At 38.0% G+C, this 25,877-nt stretch overlaps 1 protein-coding gene across 1 annotated transcript; it reads right to left on the reverse strand.

The window, feature by feature from the left end:
- Nucleotides 1–25,604, reverse strand: RBBP8 (retinoblastoma binding protein 8; the record flags this gene model as incomplete). Its single annotated transcript, XM_010156126.1, has 16 exons — nt 1–335; nt 2,492–2,633; nt 7,034–7,130; nt 8,123–8,192; nt 8,814–8,984; nt 9,882–9,996; nt 10,718–10,818; nt 11,922–12,048; nt 12,151–13,030; nt 13,958–14,085; nt 15,744–15,841; nt 16,914–17,015; nt 18,390–18,559; nt 21,649–21,724; nt 23,456–23,568; nt 25,509–25,604. Coding segments are annotated over 16 exons (2,584 nt in total), but the record flags the coding sequence as incomplete, so codon positions are not given.
- Nucleotides 25,605–25,877: the final 273 nt, after the last annotated feature.

Here is a 25,877-nt window from a genome sequence, read left to right on the forward strand (position 1 = left end):
AGGTGCAAAAATTAATACAAAATGTATTAACACAATATGAAACAAACGTACATTAAATAGTTTTGTTTCCTGGTACATCAGATTTCCAAATGAATTTTATAAAATTTACATATTTAATGAGATGATTTATCTATCATTGTGGAAAAAACAGTTCTGTATTTCAAGTTTATATTAACTATAAATACCTAAGGACAGGAAATATACTCTTCAAGTTGGCGTGCCTTACTTCCCCATCCTTTATGTCTTCTGCTCTTTGCCTTTTGGAGAAAACATTACAGCATAAGGCTGCCGTCTTTTTGGCCGTTGACAGGGAGCAAGATCCTCCTTAATATATCCTTCAAAGAATAAGAACAAATCTGAGGTAAGAAATACATCACAAAAACACACATTACTTCAGTTTCATTTTTTGTTTATCCTCAAAAAAATGACTCGTGGTTGTTTTTTTTCCCCTTTGACGGCAGTTGGTTCTCACTTGACAAAAAGTAAGGAGATCCCACGGGGCAATGTCATTCATAAAAACTGCTGCTTTCTAGCAGACGATGGCATTGTAAAGCGACACAGATAATACAGAAGAAAGGAAACTATGAATCGTCCACCTATGAAAAACAATTGCATTTTGCATTGTCTTTTCTACAGAAGATTTTACGTTAAGAGGCATTCGTTATTCAAACATTTGTAATGTGGTGGGAAGTCAGTGCTGCAAATCCAGCTGACTAATAAAAATCACTTTAAAATGTGTTTCCATGTCACACAGAGGAAACTTCAGGCACATGTGCTTTGTGGGTCAAACTAGTACATCCCTCTGTTTCGAGTGCGTTCTTATCCATTAAAGACTCTTCCATCTGGAAGAAGGCAAACATGAACCTATGGATCAAACACACCTTGAAAGCTCTCCGATAAGAAAAGCGTATAGAAAGTTTCTGTAACATGCTCAACTTAGCTCACACTGACAGTAAGCAGACATTTAATGCAAATCATCCCAGCACCTGGCTTTTGTCAAACCCTTCGTGTTTATCAGCACCAACATCCACTCAAGTAAAAGCAGTAGATTCCTATGTCATAGCTGGAAAATGTGGTCCATACAGCTCAGTTATTTAAAAAACCAAACAAACCCAAAACCTTGATTCTGGTTCAAGATACCAACCAGAAGTAGAAAATACATCCTTTGTACTCTACTACTGACCGACAGCTGCAGTTGCTCATGATGGCAGCTCTCTGGTGTCTTGGTGTTCTTCCTGTGCTCTTCTACCATATGGCTTCTTACCAAGAGAGGGCTGATCTAAATGCTGCTGAGGACCACTAACAACTGAACAGCTCTTACTCTAGCAGAACAAGGAGGTAAGAAGCTACTTTTAACGAGGCTGCAAGCAGATTCCAAATGGGTAGTGACAGACTCTCTCCCTAACAGGGTATCTCGATCACCTGACATTACAAATGGACATGCCTAGTCTAGACCAGCTTTCTCATCGGCTGGAACAGGTAAGAGGCAACCAGGTTGGAGGAAGAAGGGACTGGGATTTGTCCATCTTCAAAGACAATGACTGAGAACCAAATGTGGTTCTAGGGTGGTTAAGAACTCACTCCCATTACTTAAGGTAAAGGAGGAATGGATTAGCCTCAGACAAGCCCTGTCTAACTGCATAAACCAGAGAGGAAAGAGACTACTCAAAAAGGAAGTGGCAATTCAGCAGCATTCCTGAGGTGCTGGCTAGCTGGACTGGGGGATTCACTTTCCCTTATGTGATGCCAGAGATAAATTGATGGAAAAAACAACAAGAACCATTTTCCTGAAGCCTAACCAAGCCCAGGGAAGCTTAAGAGCCTGCAAATGCTATGACTAGCTTAACCCTTAGCAGTGGATATTTGAGAAGGGGGAACTTGACCAGGGCTTCATGAGTAAACATGACGTTTGTCCCCCACAATAGTGGGAAGGCATAAAGTTATGAGCACTGTGTCAAAATAACACATATTTCTTGGAAATACAGCTTCAAGTTTAAATTAACTCAGCTCGGTATATCTTGATTAAGCAGAATGATTTGCACTCTGAAACTTACTCAAGTCCTTAAAAAAAAAAAAATCAAGGCTCCCCATTCTGAAAGATCAAAAATGATAGTGCAACACTATCACACAAGAATGCATACACACCTCTAGCTACACTTTTCTATGTTCTGAGAACAGATAGAAATAAGTGAAAATTAATGCTTCACAGCTAATAACAGCCTTTGCCTTTGAAAATGTTGACCAAATTCTTGGTTTGGTTCAAAGAAATTTAGTGTTTTAATTAAGTTCTGTGAAAATCACAATTATTTCTGCCTTCTCTATCTACATTCTAAGAAGATTTCCTTATATTCTAGTACAGAAGCTGCTAAAAAAAGACTGTATTAATTCAAAATAATGGCTGCTGATACGTAAACAGACCTCAACAAGACTGGGTGAGAAAGACTGCTTTATGAACTAGAGGTAATTTCAGGGAAACCTTTTATACACAAACCTCTTTCCACACAAGTTTGGGTGGAAGGAAATCCAACCTCCCAGAAATTTTCAGGAGTATTTGGAGGAATGTAGCGAAATCTGTGTCTTGAACAGGCAGCCAGTTTCTTCTCTCTCTCTTCTTCTGGAATGTCTGCATAATACTGAACATTAAGAAAAAAAAAATCCAAGTTAACAAATTCATACATATAGAACAACTGATTGACATTGTCAATCACTGTTTATTAACAAAGTTATCTAAAAATAACGGTGAGGATAGAAAACAATAGAGTTGTTATCCAAATGACACACATGTGGCCATTAACCTAAAAGCTTCCTGAATTTACAGATTAAGTATAACCTTGTAAAGATAACAAACTTGCCACCATAGCTTTTAACATACCATAAATACAAGGTTTAGTCATGCGTACAATTACTTATGCCAACAGTTTTACTGACTCATTTTACAAAGCTAAGTAGCACAGGTGTTGAAATAGATGAGAATTTTCTACTCAGCTAAGTTCCAGCTCACATTTACAAATAAAATAAAAAAGTGAAAACACACACTATAAAATCCATGCTGCAGAATTATTTCCAGTGTCTAAACTTGAGTAGTAACAGCAAGCTTAAGACAAAATTCTTCCTAATTTATTACCCTCAAACTAGGAGTAAATAAAGAGCTAGTTTAACTGACTGACTGACACAGGGACTCCAGAAACTATCTGCCAGCTGAGCATTGTCTGGGGTATATCATAAGCTGGCTAGCTGCTCTTTCATCTCTGTCAGCTGTACTGGAGGCTGCAATGAGAAAAGTATATACGCTCCCCCAAATTTTTGCTGGGTGTTCCCATGAGTAGCATCACAGAAATATGGGGTTTTTTCATGCATTTTTCTACTCTTTCAAGTTGCCATTCTAGTCACAATCTCCTAAAAGTAACAATCTGGCACTCAGATATCAGAGTACCAAAATATTTCAAAGCGAATACATGGTTTGATTCAAGTGGCAAGCCAACAGATACCATCTGGACTGCACAAGAAACCTGACCCTCATGAAAGCCGTAGAACAATTCTACTGAAATGACAGTCTTACAATTCAAAAACGCAAACTAAAGTTTGAAACCTCATTCAATCAGCTGGAAAATGATGTAGACTGGGGAAAAGTCATGAATGGAACAGAATACCTCTGTCACAGATTACTTCCTGTCTCAATCTACTGGTAGGATTTCAGAAAACCTACGTACTTGGAATCATAAAAGTACACTAAGAAATTCCTATGTCCCTACTAGATGGCAGACAAAGTATAAAATAGGCATAAAAATTGTGCTCCAAAAAGTCACAAGATAAATACTGATGATGGTATAGAAAAGAGAAATCCCAGCTCTGAAAACATTAGTGATGAAACTGCATGAACCTAGGAAAAGTAGACATAGTTCATTTTGTGATTCTGTAGGCTGTGGGAGCTACAACTCTGCCTGACACTGAGGTACGTTTTCTTCCCCCCTCCAATCAACTCAGATTTCTTGCCATTCTACAAAGTGTGATGCCAGAACATATTCTGCTTGCAAAGCCCTTATTAGTACAGGAATCTGATCTAGTAACACGTGGGTCTGCTGCTCAAGAACAGACTTTCAAGTTATTAGCAGATTGTAGCCAAAATTTCAGATTACTGAGCTGTCTACTACAAAGTCCTGGTACGCAGGATAAACCACCAGTTCCAAGGATAATATAGAGGAATGGTTATGAGCTCCTAGTAAAATATTCTTCAAAACTGATTGTGTATATGCCCAGTAGATTCCCACACCCTTGACAGCAGATCCCCCTTCAGTCACTGAATTTGGAGACACGTAGTTTGAAAACGTTTCCCACTGTCTTACATAACATTCCCTTAAAAAGGAAAAAGTCTATGCCAAGACCAGAATTTAAACAGATGGGTATCAGCAGCTTGGGGATTGAATCAGACTAGGGTCACTTATGCAGCTGGAGTTCAAAGATCCAGCTGGAAAAATGTCTGTGTCACTCGGTTGACGATCTAGAGACTAATGAAAGACGACAAACAGGTAATTATCATGTAGTACATATCAATTTTCACTGATAAAAGCTAACAAACAATACGGTGTTAAGTCAACACAATTAATAAGAATTCTACACTATCTGCGGAAACCAAGTAGATTAATAGCTGAGTCTTACTTACTGCTAATTATTTAGCAGTGCACTTCATGTTTGTCCTTTAGATAGCCTGCGGTTTTAGAAACCAGCCTACTAAAAGTTTGCAGTGTGCTGCATATTTCTTTTTTTTTTTCTGGAATTACAATGTTTATGATTGGTGAGGAATATTTGCAGATCAAACAATGAAAAATACAATAATTTTGTAAGAACAGAAAATAAAAAGACCAATCAATAACCAAGCTAATTATGTATTCAAAAGAAACTAAAAAGGAACCTTGGGGTTTATTTTTTGGCTTTTTTAGAAAACTATTAGGGTTGAGAAAGAATGAGGAAGTTATACACGTATACATGTCTGTTAAACAGCAAAAAGATCTCCCAGCTGTATTCTAGATTGACGTCACTATCCACAGCCTTTTCAACCAACACAAAACACTCAAGCTAGGCCTTTCCATGTGTGAAGATATGCAAAATCTCATCCTGCAGCAGCTTTACTGTGAAAGAATTGTTTACAGAACTCTACAGTCTGCAGTCTCAAAGAGAACAAGCCCTTAAATGAGTTCCTCTCATTAGTTTACCACAAAGTTACTCACCGAGTAATTTCTGCAATCTGTCTATACATAAAAACATCCGACTGATTCTCTGGCTTATCTAAAGCGCAGCTAGGCCTAACAGCCACACTAACAAACGTTACTTTTACAGGCTACCAGTAACTCCTGTATACAGTCTTTCTGTGATAGCATCACCAAGTCTTAACAACCCAAACAAGAGCTCTTATCAAACGTTCTACACCGTAAAGGGAACACGATGCTTCCACAAGGTTCTAACGCAGGGACTTACAAAGGATGACAGCAGTCCGCTACGGCACGTGCCAAAGTCAAATCTCTCACATTGTCTCAAAATGACAGATAATTCTCCCTTCTCTCATACCGCATGCAGCACGTGGCAAGAAACAATTTACTGATTTCTACCCATTCCCTAAATATTAAGCTTTGGAGGCTTTTCAAACCAGTATGACTAATACGTAAGCCAAGACTTTTTGATGCTTTGTCTAATACTCCCTTTTTCCACAGGCATTTCATTCAAAGCTAGTTCTCTTAGAGCGCAGTGGCACAGCCAGCATTCCATACGTGCCAAAGGATCCATCTCGAACGGCATGGGCTTAAAAAGCCAAACGTTTCTGAAGTTTAATGTCAAAACCTAATACTGTAAAATTGGAGCTGTAAGTGTTTCCAAACACCAGTTACCACTCTAGCTTGCCAGAAAGTAACAAGAACTGGATTTGCTGAGAGAAGATCTGTAGCTTACAGACAGCAAGTTAAAACATTTAACACATCTCTCTTGGGCCAAGAAACAGACTGCAGGTTTGGCATTTCTTGGTTTTCTTGTTTTCTTTCAAACTCTTCAAGCCATCATACTTTTGGAAATGATATTTATAGTTGACTCTAAAACTTAATTACTTTTTCTTAGTGAGTTTTACCAAAACTATTTCTCAAGAAGGTGTTTTTGTTAAAAATACAGGGTTTTTTTTTTTCAGTTACGTAAGTGTGAATTATCTACAAAGGCAATGCCAGGAGAATCTATGAAAAATGTTGGTTCTATATGGGTGTGGAAATTAAATGAAAAGATTCCAGAGAATCCATCATTATTCAGTCATTAGTCCACACTTCTGGAGTCATAATGTGTAAGATCATCGCCTAATTAACTCCAGCCTGAAAGAGTCTATTAATGACCAAATGAAATATGTCCTTATTACACATGCAATTACTTCAATATTTTACCCCTCTTCCAAGTATCTGAAAGCAGTTCAGAAATTTCAAAGGGAGGAAAGAAGCCTAATGTGAAACCTAAAATTACATACTTTTTAACCTGTTAACGTAAATATTTTTGTATTCCTTTGCACATATATACACACTGGCACCTGTGCTGGTGCAGTTATCTGAAAATGCAGACATGTCAGAAAACAAGAAAAAAACCCCACCCAAGTCAAGATATCTCTCTACAGAGGTATAACAGGACACAGAACTTACTTATTCCAATACCTGTAAAGTTCATTAGAGCTTTTGAACTCGAGTTTAGAAACTTGTAATCATTCTTTGACCAGATAATGTATTTTTTGATTAGTGATAATCTTACTGGAACCATGACGTGAGAAGTTAGAAACTTCTCACCTTATACAGATGCACACAAAAAAAAAAAGTAAGACTTTCTGTGTTACATGAACCTACTAGTTACAAGCAAACCAACCAAAAATTTAGAACAGCCCTGGTAAACACTTCTCTGCTGCAGTAGGTACTGATGGTGATGCAGCCAGATTTGTAATTTCAACAGCACTTTAGCACTTCGATACTAGCAGCGTTACAAGAATGGAAAACCGACCAAATTTTAAAGCACTACTTACTATTTCACATTCCTTGCAAGTATGGCCAAGCAATTTTCTTCTTTCTTCTTTTTTCCGAATAACCTCAATATGAGGAAAATCTAGCACAGTATTCTTTCTGAAAAACACAAATGTTTTCACACGATAGTACATATATTTACCCTACATGGCTGGAAATCTTTGGTTTTTAGAACACAATGAAGAAGTCTCAAAAAAAGAAAAAACATCAGAAAATGCCTGCAAAACCCAATCCTACTGCATTTCATAGCTGACCAGGACTATTTTTGCAACCAAAACAGTTCCAGGACTTGTTTAATTTAACATGACCTTTTACACAATCAGATGTGCACCTCCTCATTATGGCTTTTCATGGTGTGAAAGTAATTACTAGGTCAAATTTATGCAAATATAGATCTTCCATAGCATGCTTATTTTGTCAGTGACAGAGTTGTGCTTGCACCAATTTCTGCAAGAGGAACACATGTTGTGGTTCAAGAACAGAACTAACAGACTCTTTTCAACTTATATGCTCAGAGAACACTAAACAAGTTTTCCTCTATGAAGAAAACACATGTTGAGGTAAAAAAAAAAAGCTATCAAATATGTAACTGAAGGGGTCGGTATCATTAGGAAATGCAAATTCAGACTCCCAGTGATGATTATACAGAAAGGCAATAGAGGAAGCACCAAGAGGTACAGTTGTTAAACATTACTCATTTATTGCCCAGAGGAAGGGACAAAAATGCCAGAGAAGGAAAGGTTTTTATTTGTACAAGCAACCCATAGGATCTTGGCTCATAAACTCATGCACGACCACATGTCTGTAAGAAACAACATGGATTACAAAATACCGCATTCAATAAAATTATAAAAAGCAGGAGCAATCCCTTCTCTTCAGCAAATGTCATAGGCAGGCATCTCAATGTATTTATTCCCCCCCCCCTCCCAGCTTTTATCTAAGGCTTTTGTCTAATGCACTAGATCTTTTACTCGTGCAGCTTCAGCCGCTAGTACGTTACACACAAACACGTTTACATTATGGAAGAAGAAGTTCCCTATAGGGAGGATATAAAAAGCCTTAAAATACCTACACAGAACAAACTAAGTTACCTTTCATCACTTTTGAAATACGGCTCCACAAAAGCTTTCTGCTTGGCTTTATCTTGTTTATCGTCATGCTCTGTAAATACACATGCGAAACAAAAATTACATGTCATATAAGGTTAACAGACTGCCTGGAGAAACGTTTGTAAAATTATTAGCCAGCTAGTAAGAAATACAAGAATGCCATGTACATTCAGTCTGAGACAACAGATTCAAACAGATAACAAAAATAATACAGAATCGATTGAACCAGAGATCAAAAAGCATTACTGGAGCAGAAGGAAAACAGCAGCAAGACAAATTAAAAAAACAGAATAACAAAGGAAAGGTTGCTTAAAATACAAAATACTGCAAAGCCTTTGACAGCACCTAGGACAGGGTGAAGAAAGAAAGCAAGTAATCTGCAGCCAAAAACTGGTGTTTTCTGTAAGAGTCACTTTACTGCACGGCTCCGGTGACAACTCCCATAACACATCCCTTCTTGGTGTGGTGGCTATATAAATGAACTACCAAAATAATTGTCCCATTGGTTTATGTTATGTCCTTAAAATGAATAAATTTTCCCCTGAATTTAAGAAAAATGAACTCATGGTTTATTTGGCATCTTTGTTCGTGGAGAACAGAGCCTGATTTCAAAAAAAAAATCAACTTTTGCGGTTTATCCAGGCTAATAAAGACAAAACAAATTATATCCCACTCTTTAGTCTCTTGCTTGCTGCTGTTATTCCCTTGTCCTGCTCTTCATCATAAGGAGTTTCTTTTTCATCACAGGCAGAAGGACTATCTTCTGGCAGGCAGGATTCATATTCTCCGAGGGTTGTCCGATCAAACATTTCTGTGAAGGTATCATGCTTTTTTTTTTCTCCTCCTATTATAAAAAGCATAATGAACATCCAAATCAGTGTCTCAACAATTTAAGTGAAGAAAGCGTACTTTGACTGAATGCGTATCAAAAGAACTAACATTTACTTCCTGCTCCAGTACTGCTTAACCCACCACAAGCAATACATCCATTCTTCTGGCAACTTCTCTGTCAGTCTTTTAAATCCAGACAATGCTCATCTGTTTTTCATACACATACCTCAATTAATTTTCTAAAATTTAATTGATTACTTCGCTATACCTTTATTTTAATGCATTAAATGTTTGTTTTGGTAATTATGAAGTTATCCAAGCAGAAGGAAATACTTCCTGTGGGTAGCAGACAAACTACAGAAACGTGATCAAGTTGCAACAGCTTAAAAAAAACCCCAAAACACACCGTTAAAAGCCACTGCCTTGCAGCCATGATTCACCACATATCATAAATTGTGATATAAACACATCTGGGATTTATTTTAAGTATACTAGGCTTATTTATATGCCATTAAAAATAAATTAGTCTTCCCATAGGAAGTCTGATACGATTACATGGCAAACTTTCAAAGCTGTTTGTTGTAAGAGTGACTTGCAGGTGAGATCAGAACTACTACATAGTTAAGTATTTAACTCTAAGCACTGCAAAAGCATAGCTACTGGTTCCATCTCGGCACAAATCCTATCATTTTCTTAATCCAAGTTAAAAAAAGCTCAACAGCAGACACTGATTCTGCTAGGAAACACACCAACCTTTGTAAGCTACAAAAATATATCAGTGCTGTTTAACTGCAAACCATTTTCTCCTATCCATACCGGAGAAAAACAAAACCACCCTTCACTCCTCCTTCCTCCTCCTCCAATAAAAAAAGCAAACCAAAGGGGAAAGAAGGGAAAAAAAAAGTCTTACTTGGACTGCTTTCCTGGCTTTGCTCTTGATTTTTCATTTTTAATAGCACATTTTCACTGACATATGTGTAGTCCATATCCACAACTTCCTCTTTGACTCCTGACTGAGAGTCATCCTAAAGAAAGCAAGCAAAACACGACTATTGCACTCAGAAGCAACGGGTGTAGCCAGTGTCACCGCCGTACACCTGAAACGCTTTCACAACAGTTACTGCCATATTTCTGGACACTTTCTGTCGTGCTTTTTCTGCAGGATAATGACACAAAATCTACATAAGAGAATCACATGCTTTGCAATTCAAATGTGAAGCATTTAACTGGTGGATTTACATTACCTGATGGGCAAGAAATGCCTTAAAAGTTTTCATATTAAGTTCTACAAAGATAAAAAGTAACAATAAAACATACAGAAATTAAAACCCAGTCAAATTAATACCATTTAAGAGAGCCTTTAAGTGAGACAAAACAAATAGCCTTCAGGAAAACTCTGAGATCCTGCTGACCAACCTGCACCGTACTCAGAGAAAGGTAATAGTCATAATAATCTGCACATTTCCTATTACTGAGCATAAAGAGTTACCCCAGTGAACATCTTCACAGGAAAAATTACAAGATTTAGAGTAGCCACCTGGCCAACACTGATACACAGTAGAAATGTTTTAGGATAACTGTAGTGCATAAACAAACATTTCAGCAGTGCAAACAAGTTATCAAACAAGCTGAATTTAGATTTTTGTTAAAAAGTGGTTTTGGTCTGCCAAGAATAAAGTTCAAAATAGTACTTCTGTGGGATTTTTTCAATATCATAGAGCATGCGGACTGGTTACACAAGTTTACCTTCGTATCGATCACAGTAATGTCCATTTTGTACTGTGAAAGCTCAGCTCCTGGGTCTATGCTCCACTGGAGGTTTTCTAAGGAAGGTTTATCTTTCAAGTCTGGATGCAGAGAATATGAGAAAAAAGGAAAATAATCAGAATCCAATTCCGTTCAACAGCGTCCTATAGTGACTAAATTATATGTCAGCTTTCCTTTTATCAATTAATTTTTTGGGTTTAAGGATTGATTTTCTCAAACAACAAACATGCTCATTTCCTGTAAATCATACTTTGTCTGAAGAGTTAGAAATAGATCTCTACGGTTTTTTTTTGTTACAGTCAGGGAGCACACCGCTCCTTTGTGTTTGCATGAGGTATGCAGCACATACTTGATGTACATAGTACAGAGATTTTACCTGCAAGAGTATTGTAATACTGGATAGAAGACACTAGGTTGGTAAGAATACAAAAGTCAGATCTTAGAATACAAAAGAGTACAGAAGTGTCTGGTCACTGTTCCAGAGATGGCTCTTGGTTTTTCTGTGAAGTAGAGGTTTAGATTCCAAGCTACATGGCCACACCAATGCTGACAGATTTTTATTTATTTATTTATTAAATTCACAATGCAGGTATTTCTAAATAAAGTCAGTGTATCAGGTCAGCTAAGGAGTACAGAAGCAGTGATTTTGCAATGCCAGTTTAAAGAACAAAAAGTTTTCAGACTGGGACCACTTGAAAGAAGACACAACTTCTAGGAAGAGTATTTGGCAGCATCTGTTCATTATCACTAAAGGTACAAATTTCTTCAAGAGATCATCAGGGATCACAAACAAATATTTAAGAAGGGCTTACCCTTACACTCAAGTACAATTTTCAAACATTTCATATAAACTGTTTAAACTTCCTGAGATGTTATTGCAGTATCTGTTATTCACATGCTGCAGAAAACAACAATGCCAAATAAAAGAGACAGAACAAGATACCTAGCCTGTTGAGTTTACAGCCAAATGCCAATTTATTATATTGTGGGGAAAGAATGCCAGGCAGACACAGATTGAAAACATGGGGGACAACCTTGAGAAGTCCTGAATAGGATGAGACTAAGTTAGAAGCAGAACACAGAAAGTGATTGAAGTGGGAGAAATGATCAGAAAAATTATATTCAACCATAGCACAGGCTGGAGGGGCAGGGGGCAATAAAAGGAACATTTTCATCAAGTTACCTTGCTCATTTTGCAGTGCTTTATTTTTTGATAGTCTACAAGGGTTTGGTTGAAGTACAGATGCTGGTTCAGACTCTCCATGCCCTGTCCTTGTTTTCTTTCTATTTGGTACATGGCCACTGGCAACCTAACAACATATTGCAATTTTACTATTTCCCAAAACTTAAATACAGTATTACAAAGGAAAAGGAAAAAACCAACCAACCAAAACGCACGTTAAAGAGCGTACCTTCACATCATCAAAAAGTTGCTCTGTCTCTGCAGAACTTGGCAGTGGTGCACTTTTGAAGGTAGGAACTTCTTTCGTTTGGATCTGGTTTTTCTTATCTGGGAATGCCCTTCCCAGCATTGTCTCTCTTACATAGGATTCCTCTTGTATATCTCTGCCAAACAAACAGCTCTCATTGTTGGCATTTTGAATGGGTGATGAACCTTCAGGAACAGGCTTCCCTAGCTGTGAAAAAATGTCATGCAGAGTCACCTGTTTCAGTCTATTTTTACAGGTCTCCTCACTGCCTTGTTTTTTGTCTTGGCAACGAACTCCAGAGAAGCGATCAGACAGATCCAAGGGCTTATCAGCTGTATGCTCCCCATTAAGATGCTGAACGTCTGATGGAAAGGGCACAGAGTTCTCTTTGTTGAAGGATGTTTTTTCACAGCTAATTGCATGCTCACCTTCAGCGTGCTTCCTCTTAGCACACCGGCTTTCTGGCTGCCTCTGGCGTACAAGAAGGAAATCGCTCTTGATCACCTCATTTTTAGATGCACAAGTGTTTCCAACACAGGTTATAGCCTCATCAGTATTTTTCACAACCATTTGCCTATTGATAGAGGCCTGACTGATAACTGAGCTGATTTCAGTTCCAAGATTCAGAGGTGCAACAAAAGCAACATCTTCAGATTTTGATCTACTTTTATGGGATCGGAAACTGGAAGGATTGTTGAAGAGGTTGGTTTTGAGATTAGGCTTCAGTCCTGAATCTAAAATACAAGAGGCATGACCTGTGCTTGAGTTGTTCGTCATACCGCCAGAAGCTCCAAAAACAGGAGAGGCTACCCGAGTATCCCAGTCAACATGTGGTGGAGTGTTCCGAGACAGATCTGAAAGACTGAATACAATGAGAGAGGAGATATTTTTCTGCAGTACATAGGTGGCTGGGAGGACAGAAAGGGATATACGAAAATTCTAAGTTTCCTATCTAAAGTGATCTACTTGAAAGCTGTCAGAGCTGTTAGTATTAACTGAAAACAGAAAGAAAAAGAAAAGGAAAATTTTTGGTCTGAGTACTGGCGCACTCAGAGCTGCAAAAGGCAAACAGACCTTGTTCTTCATTTTAGTATGGTGTGAAACTCCATTCCACATTCAACTGAGAACCAAGAACAGAATTAAGCCTACTTAGGAACCTCTTGTGCCAAAGGACACCTTAACTTCCGACGCAGTGAAATGAAGTGAGAATGGTTGTGACAGCAGTCTGTCTAGGTTCTCACACAGAACCAACAACTACCATAACAGATTCTCAGAGCTTCTGCAAGTGAAGGGAAAACGTGCAACCTTCTTTCAGGTACTCTGTTTTAGACTTGTCATCAATAAAACATACATTCAAGATGACAAGTTGGGGCTAAAAAAAGTTCAGCATGGACCACAACATCCTGAGGAGAGTTTGAAGGGCATCAGCCAACTGGTCCACAGAAAAGTTTGATCATCGTTTTGCTACCCCAGCTCCAGGCCCCTTGCCACCGAGTTTTGGGCCTCAGAATCGCTCGCAATAATAATAAGTCAGGGGTGGGGGGGACTGTGTACAGAGAAAGCCCAAATCAGACATTTGAGAACCAAGTAAAAGTGCACAGTTTTGCGTTCTGTTAGTTCCTTTGCTTCTAATGTTATTTACCTGAAAGAAGCCCATATAATATGAAAATACTTATTTCCATGTCAATACCTTTAAAGCAAATTGCTGTAAGATTTTAAATTCTACTTGAACCAGAACTTCATACAAGCCTGTTTAAAATAATATTATTATAACCAAGTAGAAACACACCCTAAATTGTTGTCATCACTTCTTGATTCAGAAGCTGGCTGTCTTCTTGAGTCTTCAGACTGCATGCTCTCTGGGGCCTGGCTCATAGCAGTATTAGTGCAGGGAGGGCTCAGTACACTCTGGGACTCCTTGCAAGCAGTGAAGGAAAATAAAGAAAGGAAGCATGAGAAGCTATTAGAATTAAAAATAAGAAATCTGCTAGATTTGCACTCAAATACTCTGAAGACCCATTCCAACTGAACCACTCAAAACTCTGAAAAATAATAAAAGTTCTAAGAGATGCAATTTTGACAAACAACTTCAAAGAAACTAAGAAATTTCATCAAATGCACACACACAAATAGTCTGCATACTAACATTTTCACTGTAGTTACCAAGCAAACCATCAAATAATCTCACCTGAATCACTAGTCTCATCATCAAATAATCTTTTTTAGTGTCTTAGACTTGATTATTGCACAAAAGGAGTTTAGCAAATCCAAGGATTTAGTCCTGTATTGGGTTTGCGTGAAAGGTTTTCACAGTAGGGAGGCTACAGCTGTGGCTTCTATAAAAAGCTCCTAAAAGCCTCCCCTGTGTCCGACAGAGCCCATGCCAGCTGGCTCCAAGATTGACCCACCGCTGGCCAAGGCCAAGCCAGTCACAGTTATAATGCCTCTCGGGTAACGTGTTTAAGAAGGGAAAAAACTAAAGAGAGATTTTTGCAGACAGAGAGCGCAACATGCGAGAGAGAACTCTGCAGACGCCCAGGTCAGTGGACAAGGTGCTTCTGGTGCCAGAGCAGAGATTCCGGCAGCCCATGGTGCAGCCCATGGTGAGGCTGGCTGTGCCCCTGCAGCCATGGACCATCATGGGGGAGCAGAGACCCACCTGCAGCCTGGGGAGGACCCGATGCTGGAGCAGGGGGTTGTGCCTGAAGGAGGCTGGGACCTCACGGAAGCCTGTGCGGAAGCAGGCTCCTGGCAGGAACTGTGGTCCCATGGAGAGAAGAGCCCAGGCTGGAGCCGGCTGGTCCCAAAGGACTGCACCCTGTGGGACGGACCCACACTGGAGCAGTTTGTGAAAAACTGCAGCCCTTGGGAGGCACTTATGTTGGAGAAGTTTGTGGAGGACCGTCTCCCGTGGGAGGGACCCCACACTGGAGCAGGGGCAGAGTGTGAGGAGTCCTCCCTCTGATCAGCAGAGACAACGTGTGATGAACTGACTACAACCCCTATTCCCAGTCCCCCTGCGCCACTCGGAGGGAGAAGGGAAAGAAAAGCAGGAGTGAATTTGAGGCCAGGAAAAAGGGAGGGGTGGGGGGAAGGTGGTTTAAGATTTGGTTTTAGTTCTCTTTTTTAACTCTCGTTTGGTTGGTGATAAATTATTTTTCCCCCAAGCTGAGTCTGTTTTGCCTGTGACAGTAATTGATGAATGACCTCTTCAAGTCCTTATTTTACACCACGTGATCTCTCCCCTGTCCAGCTGAGTAGAGGACTGATAGAGTGGGGGGCACCTGGCCCACAGCCAGGGTCAACCCACCACAAGTCCACTGTCTTAGTCAAACTTGAAAGCTGTATACACAGCAGGAGCTGTGCCTCTACACCCTCCTCTCCAAACCCTGGGCATGTCAGCACAATTGTATCTCTTTTTGCTAGAGCAATTCTGCAATGAGTAAGCAAAAGTAAATCAAAGTTGAGTTTACTGGAACTCTGAATACTTTTGCAGAATTTTAATGCAAAAGAGAAGAATACTTTTTAAAAATAACTGGCACTGATTATGTAAGAAATCTGGGAATACTACTTACAGATTCCTCTTGAACAGCAAGTCCAATTGTTTCTGCCACAACTGCAGCCAAGTTAAAAGATGGCTTTGGAACAGGATAGCCTCCCATCCTTGGTTTATCTTTATGAGTAGAAAGAACTCAAAATAAGTTACATATACCTTAAAATATCTTACCCCACTCACACAGATAGTACAAACACAGAACTAAAGATCACAAATTAAAATCGGTAATTATCATTTGATCTGTGTCAGACAAAAATCGCATCTGGAAGTGGTAGGTAGAGAAGGAGGGGCAAAAGAAGAATTGCTGATGAGAGCAAACTGCTGTATCATCACAGAGAAATATGCTTCCAATTTGAATACATCTCATCCAAATTAAAATACATAGACAAGTCAGTGTGAAAGTTGCTTTTTCAAACTCTCAGTCCAGGGCACGAATAGTCTGAGGAAAGCATGTAGAACAGTGATAATGGATATTTATACTAAAATGCTTGTGTTGCATATTTCCTAGGCGACACTTACTATTCCTGTAGGTAACACTAGCAATTACTCTTTCTGTGTTCTTAGTAGGAAAACAGATGAATTTCCCTTCTTTCAAAGGTTTAACATTTCTCCATTTAGGAAACTGGGGTAAGGTCACTACAACCACTACAACCCTGACCATCACGAATAATTTAAAAAGCTGATTCTCAGTCATTTATAGTTAAATACTTCACAGAAAAAACACCAGGGATACAGAAAGTTCTTGTCAAAGAACTGTTTATGGAGAAGGGCTTAAGACTTAAAGACTTGTCACAATTCACAGTTGCAAAAAAGGGAATAATTAACAGAAGCACTTCTAAATATTAACGTCAGACAGAAGTGCAATTCTTAGAATATCTTATCTCTTATACAGCTGGAAAAATCAGGTGTAAGACAGTTAGGTAAGTCACCTAAAATATAATGTACCTGCAGTAAGAGCTGCACTAAGCTTCTTTCTACTTCTTCACTCTAAGACCTGATGCTATGCCACTCACACATCTAGTGGCATACAGACAAGCATTACAAGATAGGCATTTCAGCAGCAATTCTGAGATTAAACATAGTATCTTGAGTTTAAAGAGAGAAACCATCAGTTGTTGATGAACCCTGTTTTACAGTGGTTTTGCCTTATTTTGAATGGAATTAGAACTAAATCTATTAATACACTTACTTGGTACAGGAGACAGTTGTGGATCACAGGTGTCTGTCACTAGTATCTCTTCTCCATGGTGACTGTTGACTTGTGTGGAATACAGCGGAAGTTTTCCAAACTCTAGGAGAAGATGTAGAAACATTTTCACATGGTGAAATCGGGTATCCTGTTGTGATAATTTCATGTAGATACAGACAACAAACCTGATATTAAAGGCACCCGAATGTGAATTTTGCTATGCCAGTAGATCCAGTAACTTAAGCACATCTGATTTTTATTCTGAGGTATCACTATGATAAATTACTCGCAAATATTTCATATTCATCCTACCTCTCACAAATATGAGCCTAGCCAGTCAGCCATCAAACAATACCGACATAAAATTACATCACTTTTTATACTAACCACATAGATTGAATGTGTACTTTCTATATTTGAGTTGTTAATATGGTAACAAATCTATTAAAGAGTGAACCATCCCAGGGAATAATTTTCTGCATCAGCTCAGGTAATGAAAAGGTGAAAACCCTGAGACTTTAATCATGACTAACTTTGTGCCATGTAGTCCTTTCTACCTGGACACCAACACCTTTTCACAGCCATTAACTGTGTTTACACCATTTCTGACATATTTAACTTTGGTTTAATTTAGTAGTTGATTTTTTTTATTCAGAAAATGGAGAGAAGTATGTATGTTTAGAAAGGAGAACTATTCAACAGCACTAAAATTACATGCTCAAAATAAAGGTGTGGAAAGAAGCTTTTAGTCAAGACTCATATTTAGATGTAATCACTTATTATTTAAAATACCCTTTTTTTTAATTCTACAAGATAAACGAACAAATTAAAAGCATGTGAATTATCATATTTCCTATGTATCATTAACATTATAAGCCTAATGTCCCTTATTTCACAAAAATATTTCTTACAGTTAAAATACATAAGAGCTATTTCTATGACATAACAGAATAAAGTTTAGAAATTAAACGTGCACGATAATTCCGGACTGAGACACATAACAAACGTAAATGGTGTAACGGTACCCGAAAAAGAAAGATCACGAGGCTGCTGAATTAGATATCTATCAGTTTCAGTGATACTACTTCAATTGTAGAATAATTGCTGAACACGGCAACATTTATTTCACTCCCCACTAGGTGGTGGCATAGCACAAGGCAAGCCCCGGCAGACTTCTAGTCAGTTTGGAGTTACAGAAGTGATACGGCTCGGAAAACTTACGTTTGCACATGGATGTGGATGAAGAAAAGTAGGAGGTTTAGATAAGCTTTGAGCATATCGCTGAGATAACAGTTATTGCTAAAGACATTTTTCCCAAGTCATGCAGTATAGCATAAATTGAAAAAAGCCAAGCAAAAACAACCCACGAGTGGGTTTTTTTTTCCCCGTTTCCACCCTTTGCAATCAAATTTATCACCTCTTTCTTTAGCCCTTGAAAATATATTTTAAAATTAAAGTAAAATACATTACTCTTACCACTGCTGCTTTCTGCAAGTTCCAAATCCGTGTGTGTATGCTCTGTGTATCGGATATGCCTATTCTCTTTTTTCCTTCTCATACGATTAACCACAGAAAATGAAGAAGTGAGGACTGGAGAGCCTGGAATGACTCCTTCTTCTACTTCCACTACTTGTTGCTTTTGCTCCCTGGAGACCAAATGAGGTGGTCACATGAAACCTCAAGTCAGTGAGAGGCAGAGCTTTCATTTCAGCAAGCAGGACAATCATATGGTTCAAGAAAGCAACAATTTAGAAAATACAGCCATCTCAGTAACATCACAGTGTAAAAACGTACTACCAGAACACAGTTTTTAGACACATCTAACAACAAATTCACACTTGCTCCATCAAGCCTAAGAACAGCATACAACCCCAGCTCTTCACATCTGAAGCCAACATTTAACTACTGCACTACAGAAGCTTTTTTCCCCTGGAAGAAACAAGGCACTGCAGAGGTTTTAGCTTGTCCTCTGAAGCATGTGTTACTCGAATGAGAGAACACTGAAAAGGGTGGACTAGTGTCTCTCTCCCTGTGCAGAAGTGCCTGCATATCCCAAGAACACTAACTGTCTTAAAAAGAAACCAGAAGCTTTTGGACAATTTTCAATGGTAATGAACTGCACTATATTAAAAACAATCCTTCTCCAGACCATTGGATCATACCTCTTATTCACCGCACAAAGGTCTTCAGAGAGGAGTGTACAAAGCAGTGTAAAACAAGTAATGTAAAACACAACCTGAGTTATGAAGTTTATTTTCTCTCACACTGTCAGCTCTAACAGCATGTTGCAGTCAGTATGTAGAAATCAGTGCAACAAATAACTGTCTTTTCTGTCCAAATCATCTCTCTAGACATAGCAAGGCTATAACAACAGAAAAGCGTTAATTTCAGTTCTTTTAAGTATTAAACAAACTGTATTTAAGTTAATAAGGGCATTGCTACCTGTCATATGGTGGTGGCAGTGAGAAATGGAAGAGGCAGGAAAAGAAAAACACAAGGAAATCTAACTCTGCCTGCTTGGTCATCTTTCTGCAGTAGCACTTTTCCTTATGACTCTCCAGAGAAAATAGGCCAAAAGATCATTTCCTAACTATAAAGAGAAGGATATACTGTTTGGATCTAAGGGAAGAAGAGGAAATGTGGATATATTTCTGCTTGCATTGAAATGAACCTCAATATCTTATATAAAATAAGTTAGTAACAGGCTGGAGAAAGATGTAGAAAGCTGCCTGGATTGGGACAAGAAGCATTTTTGCAGTTAAGACTTTTTACCATGACTAACTTTGAAAATTTAATTACAAACATTGATACTCTGAGGTCCTGACGAATCCTACTGTGTGATTTTGTAATTCCTCACTTCTAGCACATTCACAAAGAATGCACTGTATCTGGGAAACTGTATCAGCTACAAACAGTACCTTAAGAAACAAATCACAGCAAACAGTGAAACAATATATTCATCCAGTTACTTTGCAAAGTTAAAGTAGCTGTTACAGTTCTCTTCAAATTTATTGTCACATGTGGCCTTGTATGACAAATTAGCCTGCTATAAATACATTCTCCTGTACTTTACTTGTGTGCAAACCTAGAGGTAGTTCCTACACACCACCACAAAAAAACATCAAATGAAGAAGCTGCCATACATACTATACGTCATAAATACGCAACAAATAATTTCTGAATCATGGAAACATTTATCTGAGTACTCAGAGAAGATTTTTGCAGGTAATTTCCTTGACATCCATGGACACTGAAATTCTAAGCTGATAAAGGATCAGACAATACAATTCTTTTAAAATTTCACTGATTTCACTTTTACAAAGGATTCTTATGAAAATATGAAACCTTGGTAACAAAACAGAGGATTGCAAAAATCAAATTTCATGGCATGGACCAGAAACCATCCGTCACCAGACACCTACATGAGGATGTTGTATTGACGGAAGTTGTTCATTCTAAACAACATAACAAGACTAGAGTACAGCTGAAACGGGCAAACGCAGCGGCTACATCACAAACAGCAGGACCACCCTTGTTGCACACCGGTTATCCACGCAACTCTGCACTCAGTTAAACGGCCTCTTAGAATGCAGAGCAAGTAACTTGGTGCTACACTGTTCATCCTCAACTTCCCTACAGCGGGCAGAGATTTTTACTGGGAGCTAAGCTGCAAGACTGGGGATCAAACTAATACGTTTGGCTGGATCTGTCTGGTGTCATTTTTTTTAACGTCACCTCCTAACTGCTGTCAAGCTGCACAGGAGAACCGTTGCTGAGGAGCAATTTTACAGTGGGAAGCAAATACAAATTTGTTCCTACTTGGTATTAAGGAATACTCCGAGGGACATGAATATGTTACTCTGAGAAGAGGAAATGCATGCAGAAAAAGAAAGTATTATTAAGGTGCAAATGACGAGAGACAAACCAAGAAATACAAAGGAACAGGACAACAGTCATTTTGGCCAGAACTCTTATGTTGTTTCACTCCTCTACCAACGTTAATTTCTGACAAAGAGAAGAACAAATTACATGCAGAAAAAGCCTTAACTACCAAGTCCAAACATCCTGTCCCATTTCCCCCAACTTACACCTCAGGTCTGCCTATCTCTGAACGTTCCAGACTCTGTCAGAGCACAGCTAGACAAGAAAGGAATATCCCCTCGGCCTTGCACATGGCACTGTATTTGCATATCACAACATTGCTATCATATCAGATTACAATTTGACAGGCAAATTGTAGCTCATTATTTTATGCTTTTCTTTTGAAATTCACTATTTTTTTTTAATTGTAAAGTTATATATTTATTTTTAAAAGTTATTGCAAGACCCTGGCACTTTTTGACTAGCTGAGAAACTACTTTTCTGAAGTCCTAATCTAGGAGGAAAGAACTGGTAGTATCACAGAGAAATAAAAGGAGACATCAAGGCTTTGCTATGCACTGTGACCAGAATAATCTTGAACAATCATGAAGTCAAACAGAATTTCTATGACAAATTTATCTTTTTTTCAGTTTAAAAAAAGAAGAAAAATACACACACTTAAAAAGCAGCAAATATTCTGCATAATACAAAGATGCTAGCTTTATGTTGTTATAGCAGCTGTAGACAATCTTTTCACAATCTTTTAATAAAGAAGAAACAAGTTTTGAAGACTTAAAGGTGATGTTTATATTCCCACACATTACTACTGAGGAGTGGGGCAGGGGACTAATAGCCAAACAAACTCAAAACTTACTCCAACTCCTTCTGTAACTGCTGGTACTGTTCTGTTATCTTTTTATTTTCATCCTGCAAGTTGTTCTTTTCATTCACTGCAATTTATAGGGGAAAGAAAAAGAGGAAGGAAAAAAAAAAATCAGTGCACACGTTAATATTCTAGCATATCTGATTTTGTCAGGTCCCTCAAGGAAACAGAACCAACGCTAAGATGTAATACCATGCGCTCTCTATGGCTTTCCAAAATGAATTTTCCAGCTAGTCATGAAAAAGGTTGTAAAATGACGTGTTAGAAGAGGCAAAGCTGTCACAATTACTGGATCCCAGCATTAGTTCTACACAACCATTAACTACTTTTGCCCATGAACATATAAGTGAGACTGTCGTAGAGATGAATTAATTGCTCAGCTCCACGGACAAAACTGCTTCCTTAGGTTGAAGACAGCCTATGAAGAACAAAGTAATAAGAATTTGGTTTTAGCCACCTATGCGACCAGCTAGTCTGAGAAAATGGAAAACAAAAAACCCCAATGACTTAAAAAAAAAAAATCAGTTATTTTGTCAGGAATTTTTAATTTACTTTTCTTAATTTCCAGTTCATGCTGTCTGTACTTCACACACACTTTTTGCATCACCTTTAGCCTTTTTTCCAAACTGCCTCAAACTAATCTAGTGATAGCTCCTAACTTTTCTGTTCACTTTAATTTTTTTTTTCTTGTCCTTACTTTTCTGTTGTATATTTCACCTCTGGATTACTCTTGACTGACCCTTTTTGATGGTTGCAGGAAATACATAAGCTGTCATATAGATCTCAACCCAAACCCTTGGAAGACTACTGTTCTGTCAAATAGTGCTCAAGAAGATCAGTACCTAATTAGGTATCATCTAAATTTTTAAAGCTCTGAGATTTATTTAAAGATTGGTTGTACTCTGTTGGTTGTTAGTCATTAAACTCAAGAATTCAAAATATTTTTAATATAAATATCCAATATTAAATGTCCTTGAAAAATTGATGTATTTGATGTTAGTAAAGCATCTAATATTTCTATAATTTCAGCACTGAAAAGCTACTTTTCATGTCCGGTCTGTCCATATTTTAAATCTTACTGAATGTCAGCCTGCTCTTTATCAAACAAGACAACTAAATGACACAGAGTAATTAATTACTGGCAAAGACACAATTAACATTTTAAAATCCTGTCCTGTGTTTCTTAGCAGTTTATACAACCAATCTTCCTAAACTCTCTTTATGAAGACATTTGTTGTGTCCTGCCTTCATGTCACCCAGAACAGTTTACTTTTTCCTGTCCCATATGTACAACTTCCTGATTGCAAAATGAGCTGGCTACAAGTTGCCTGGCATGCAGCAATTCTTTTGTGGCTTCAGAGGATGACATGAAGGTTATGAGTTACTGTGATTAAACTCTGAGACCAACTACAGGACACAAGCCAGTGCCAGGGAACTTCTCTTTGAACTTGTTGCTTTGTGATCACCAGTTACCTTTGAAGTCAGGGTTTCCTTAGGAAAACTGGCACTCAGTCACTCTATGCTTTAGCTGTAGTAATAAACAGAAGCAGCCACATTTTATCTACATTATCTACTTTACAGTGTAAGATTTTCCACATCAGTTCACTTTCGGTATCAGCACTTCAATCTAAGAAGGTTGGGTCAAATGACTAACAATTGGTATGTAGAATTAAGTATCCCCCAACTGAACTTGGGCTTACTAAACACACCATATAAATTATAGCAAGTTACAGGAATTAATGAGGAACTAGTTTACAAAATAGCACATTTTGTCTTCAAACTCATAGATAAAACTCACTAAGCTCGGTGATAAGTTTCAGATTCTGCTGCCGGATATTTTCAAACTCTTGCTGCTTCTTTCTCATATGTTCTTCGGTTACAGCACAGCGATCACATAATCCCGCTCTTAATCTGGAAATATATTAAGAGAAAAAAGTCACTCTTAAAAAGTATTGCCATACGTGAAGCAGATCTCCACACTTAACTGGCCTTTTGAACAATGAAAACCAGAATATTTCTGTCAACTGTGCAGAGCGCCACTAAGCACTGCGGTTTGTATCTTGGCATCACAACAGTTTGAGATTTCTGAACGATCTAATACTACATGCACCAACGTTTGCATAAACGACTGTAGGTACTGGATACTCGTAAAGCAACACGCGCTACTTCAGCAGAGCATACTACACCTTGCCACTGAAAGCCTTTGTGAGGTGTCCTATTGCTGCCCTAGTACTGACAGATATAAATTACCATTCATTGTAAGTAAGGGTCATACAAGCAAATACAAATAAGCAAATAATTTCAGTAAATATAGTTACTACATCATCTAAGCAAGTCATATCTCTATCATTAAGCAAAGTAATAAGGACAACACTAAATTCACTCTGTAACGAAAACCAATCAAATGTGAAATCCTTTATTTTTCTTTAGACACCAATACTTAAAGTGGATCCAAAAGTCCACGTGTGGCATCGCATCCACTGTCTACAATGGTTTAGAAGAGCTGTTTAAAGCATATCCGCTATCAGAAAAGGATTTGTGATCTCTCCATCTTACTGGACACATTCCTTCATGCAATGAAATGTGTGTTCATTTTACACGCCATAACCGAAGTGTATTTATTTCTAGTACACACCAAAAGGCTAACAGTATCACCAAAGTGAAAACCACACTCCCCTCTACCTGCTAAATAAGAGACCAACTGGTTCAAGGTTCTGCATTGCTGCTGCTAGCACATGAAGTATTAAAAAAAAACAAAACACCACCCCACCCCTAAGTTTTCAATTCCATAGTTGAATATTGGAAGCAAAAGCCATCTTGGTTTACAGGTATTTTAATACTCTGGAATCATGGAAAGAGTAAAATACTGAAATTCCTCTTCATGCTAGCTTATCTGACTAACTGTGTAATAAACACAGTATTATCAGCTCCCTGTATGAAATCACTTTAAATCTCTTTTTGTTCTTTTGAAGTACTTCATCTGCTAAGGGATTAAAAAAGAAAATCCACTCTGCAAGTGTCTCTCTACCTATGTGGTGTAAAAGTTTATCACCTGCACAGTTACAAGTTTATCCCTAATGACTTCCACAGAGAAACACCACTGAATGCAAAATTTGAGTATCATAGCTCTAACATTTGAAATAGCACAGGAATGTGGGAAAATAATTTACTATGTAATGATTTCCTGTTCCCAGAAAGCTTCTGAGGGCCTATTAGCTGTAAATTTAAGAGACACTTTCCAAAACAGGTATCGTTTTTAAAGGATGGAAAAAATGCACTGTCTATTGGTTTTGTTTTGCTCTACCAGATTTAACAGGAACAAATGAGGGAAAGGCAGTATGGGTCAAAAGGTGATCAGAATGTCTAAGTCCAAAAGAAGGCAAAAGGCAGAACGTATGAGTAAATCTAGGTAAAATAGACAATTGGTAGAAAAGACCCCCACCCAAACCTAAAAGATTTCCTAGTGAGTTAATTAATGAGTTTCAAAGTATATTATATACTTTGCCCTTCATTTTTGCACTTGCGCTACATGTGAATTGATATCAAATTTACCCCTACAAAAATGGAGAGAAAAGAATGTGCTTGAAAATGGCTGTCTGCCTCCCAAGCCCATCTATTTACTTTAACTAAGCTAAGCGCTTCAAAAATAACAATATAAAAATTTAATTCAGTCAGAAGAATCTAAATTCTACAGTTTTTCTTTAAAACACACTATTTGGATTATAATAGGAAAGGACTGATTTACAATTAAAAAAACCCAGAACCAAACCACAAACAACTTGCAAAGTACCCAGAGTTACTCTGTAAGAGCAAAACACAAACAACCCAGAAGCTAAAAGATGCTACTTCACCTGTCTTCCAAAACCTTGATAGTGTCATGAAGTGCTTTTTGCTGTTCTCTGAGCTGCTGGTTCTTGGTATAAAACTCTTCAAGTCTCTCTGCATCCCTAAAATCAAATAGAGAAAAGTTAGTTCTGGCTTTAAATCACACTTTCAAAGTTATTAGTTTTTCAATAGAGAATTCTCTGGCATGTTTCTTTCACATTATTGGCAAATGTGGTTATCATCAGTGCAAATACTAAGTTGACAAGAAATGAAACAGGTGTTTCTGATGAATGGTAATTTAGAAATGTCTGAGTTAGGAAAGGAGCAGCTAATTAATTTCTAATTCATATTACAGTTGAGCTCCTGTTGATAAATCTGATGTTTTACTCAGGACA

Source organism: Eurypyga helias, unplaced genomic scaffold (genome assembly GCF_000690775.1).
Source record: "Eurypyga helias isolate BGI_N326 unplaced genomic scaffold, ASM69077v1 scaffold9837, whole genome shotgun sequence".
Classification (NCBI taxonomy): Eukaryota; Metazoa; Chordata; class Aves; order Eurypygiformes; family Eurypygidae; genus Eurypyga; species Eurypyga helias.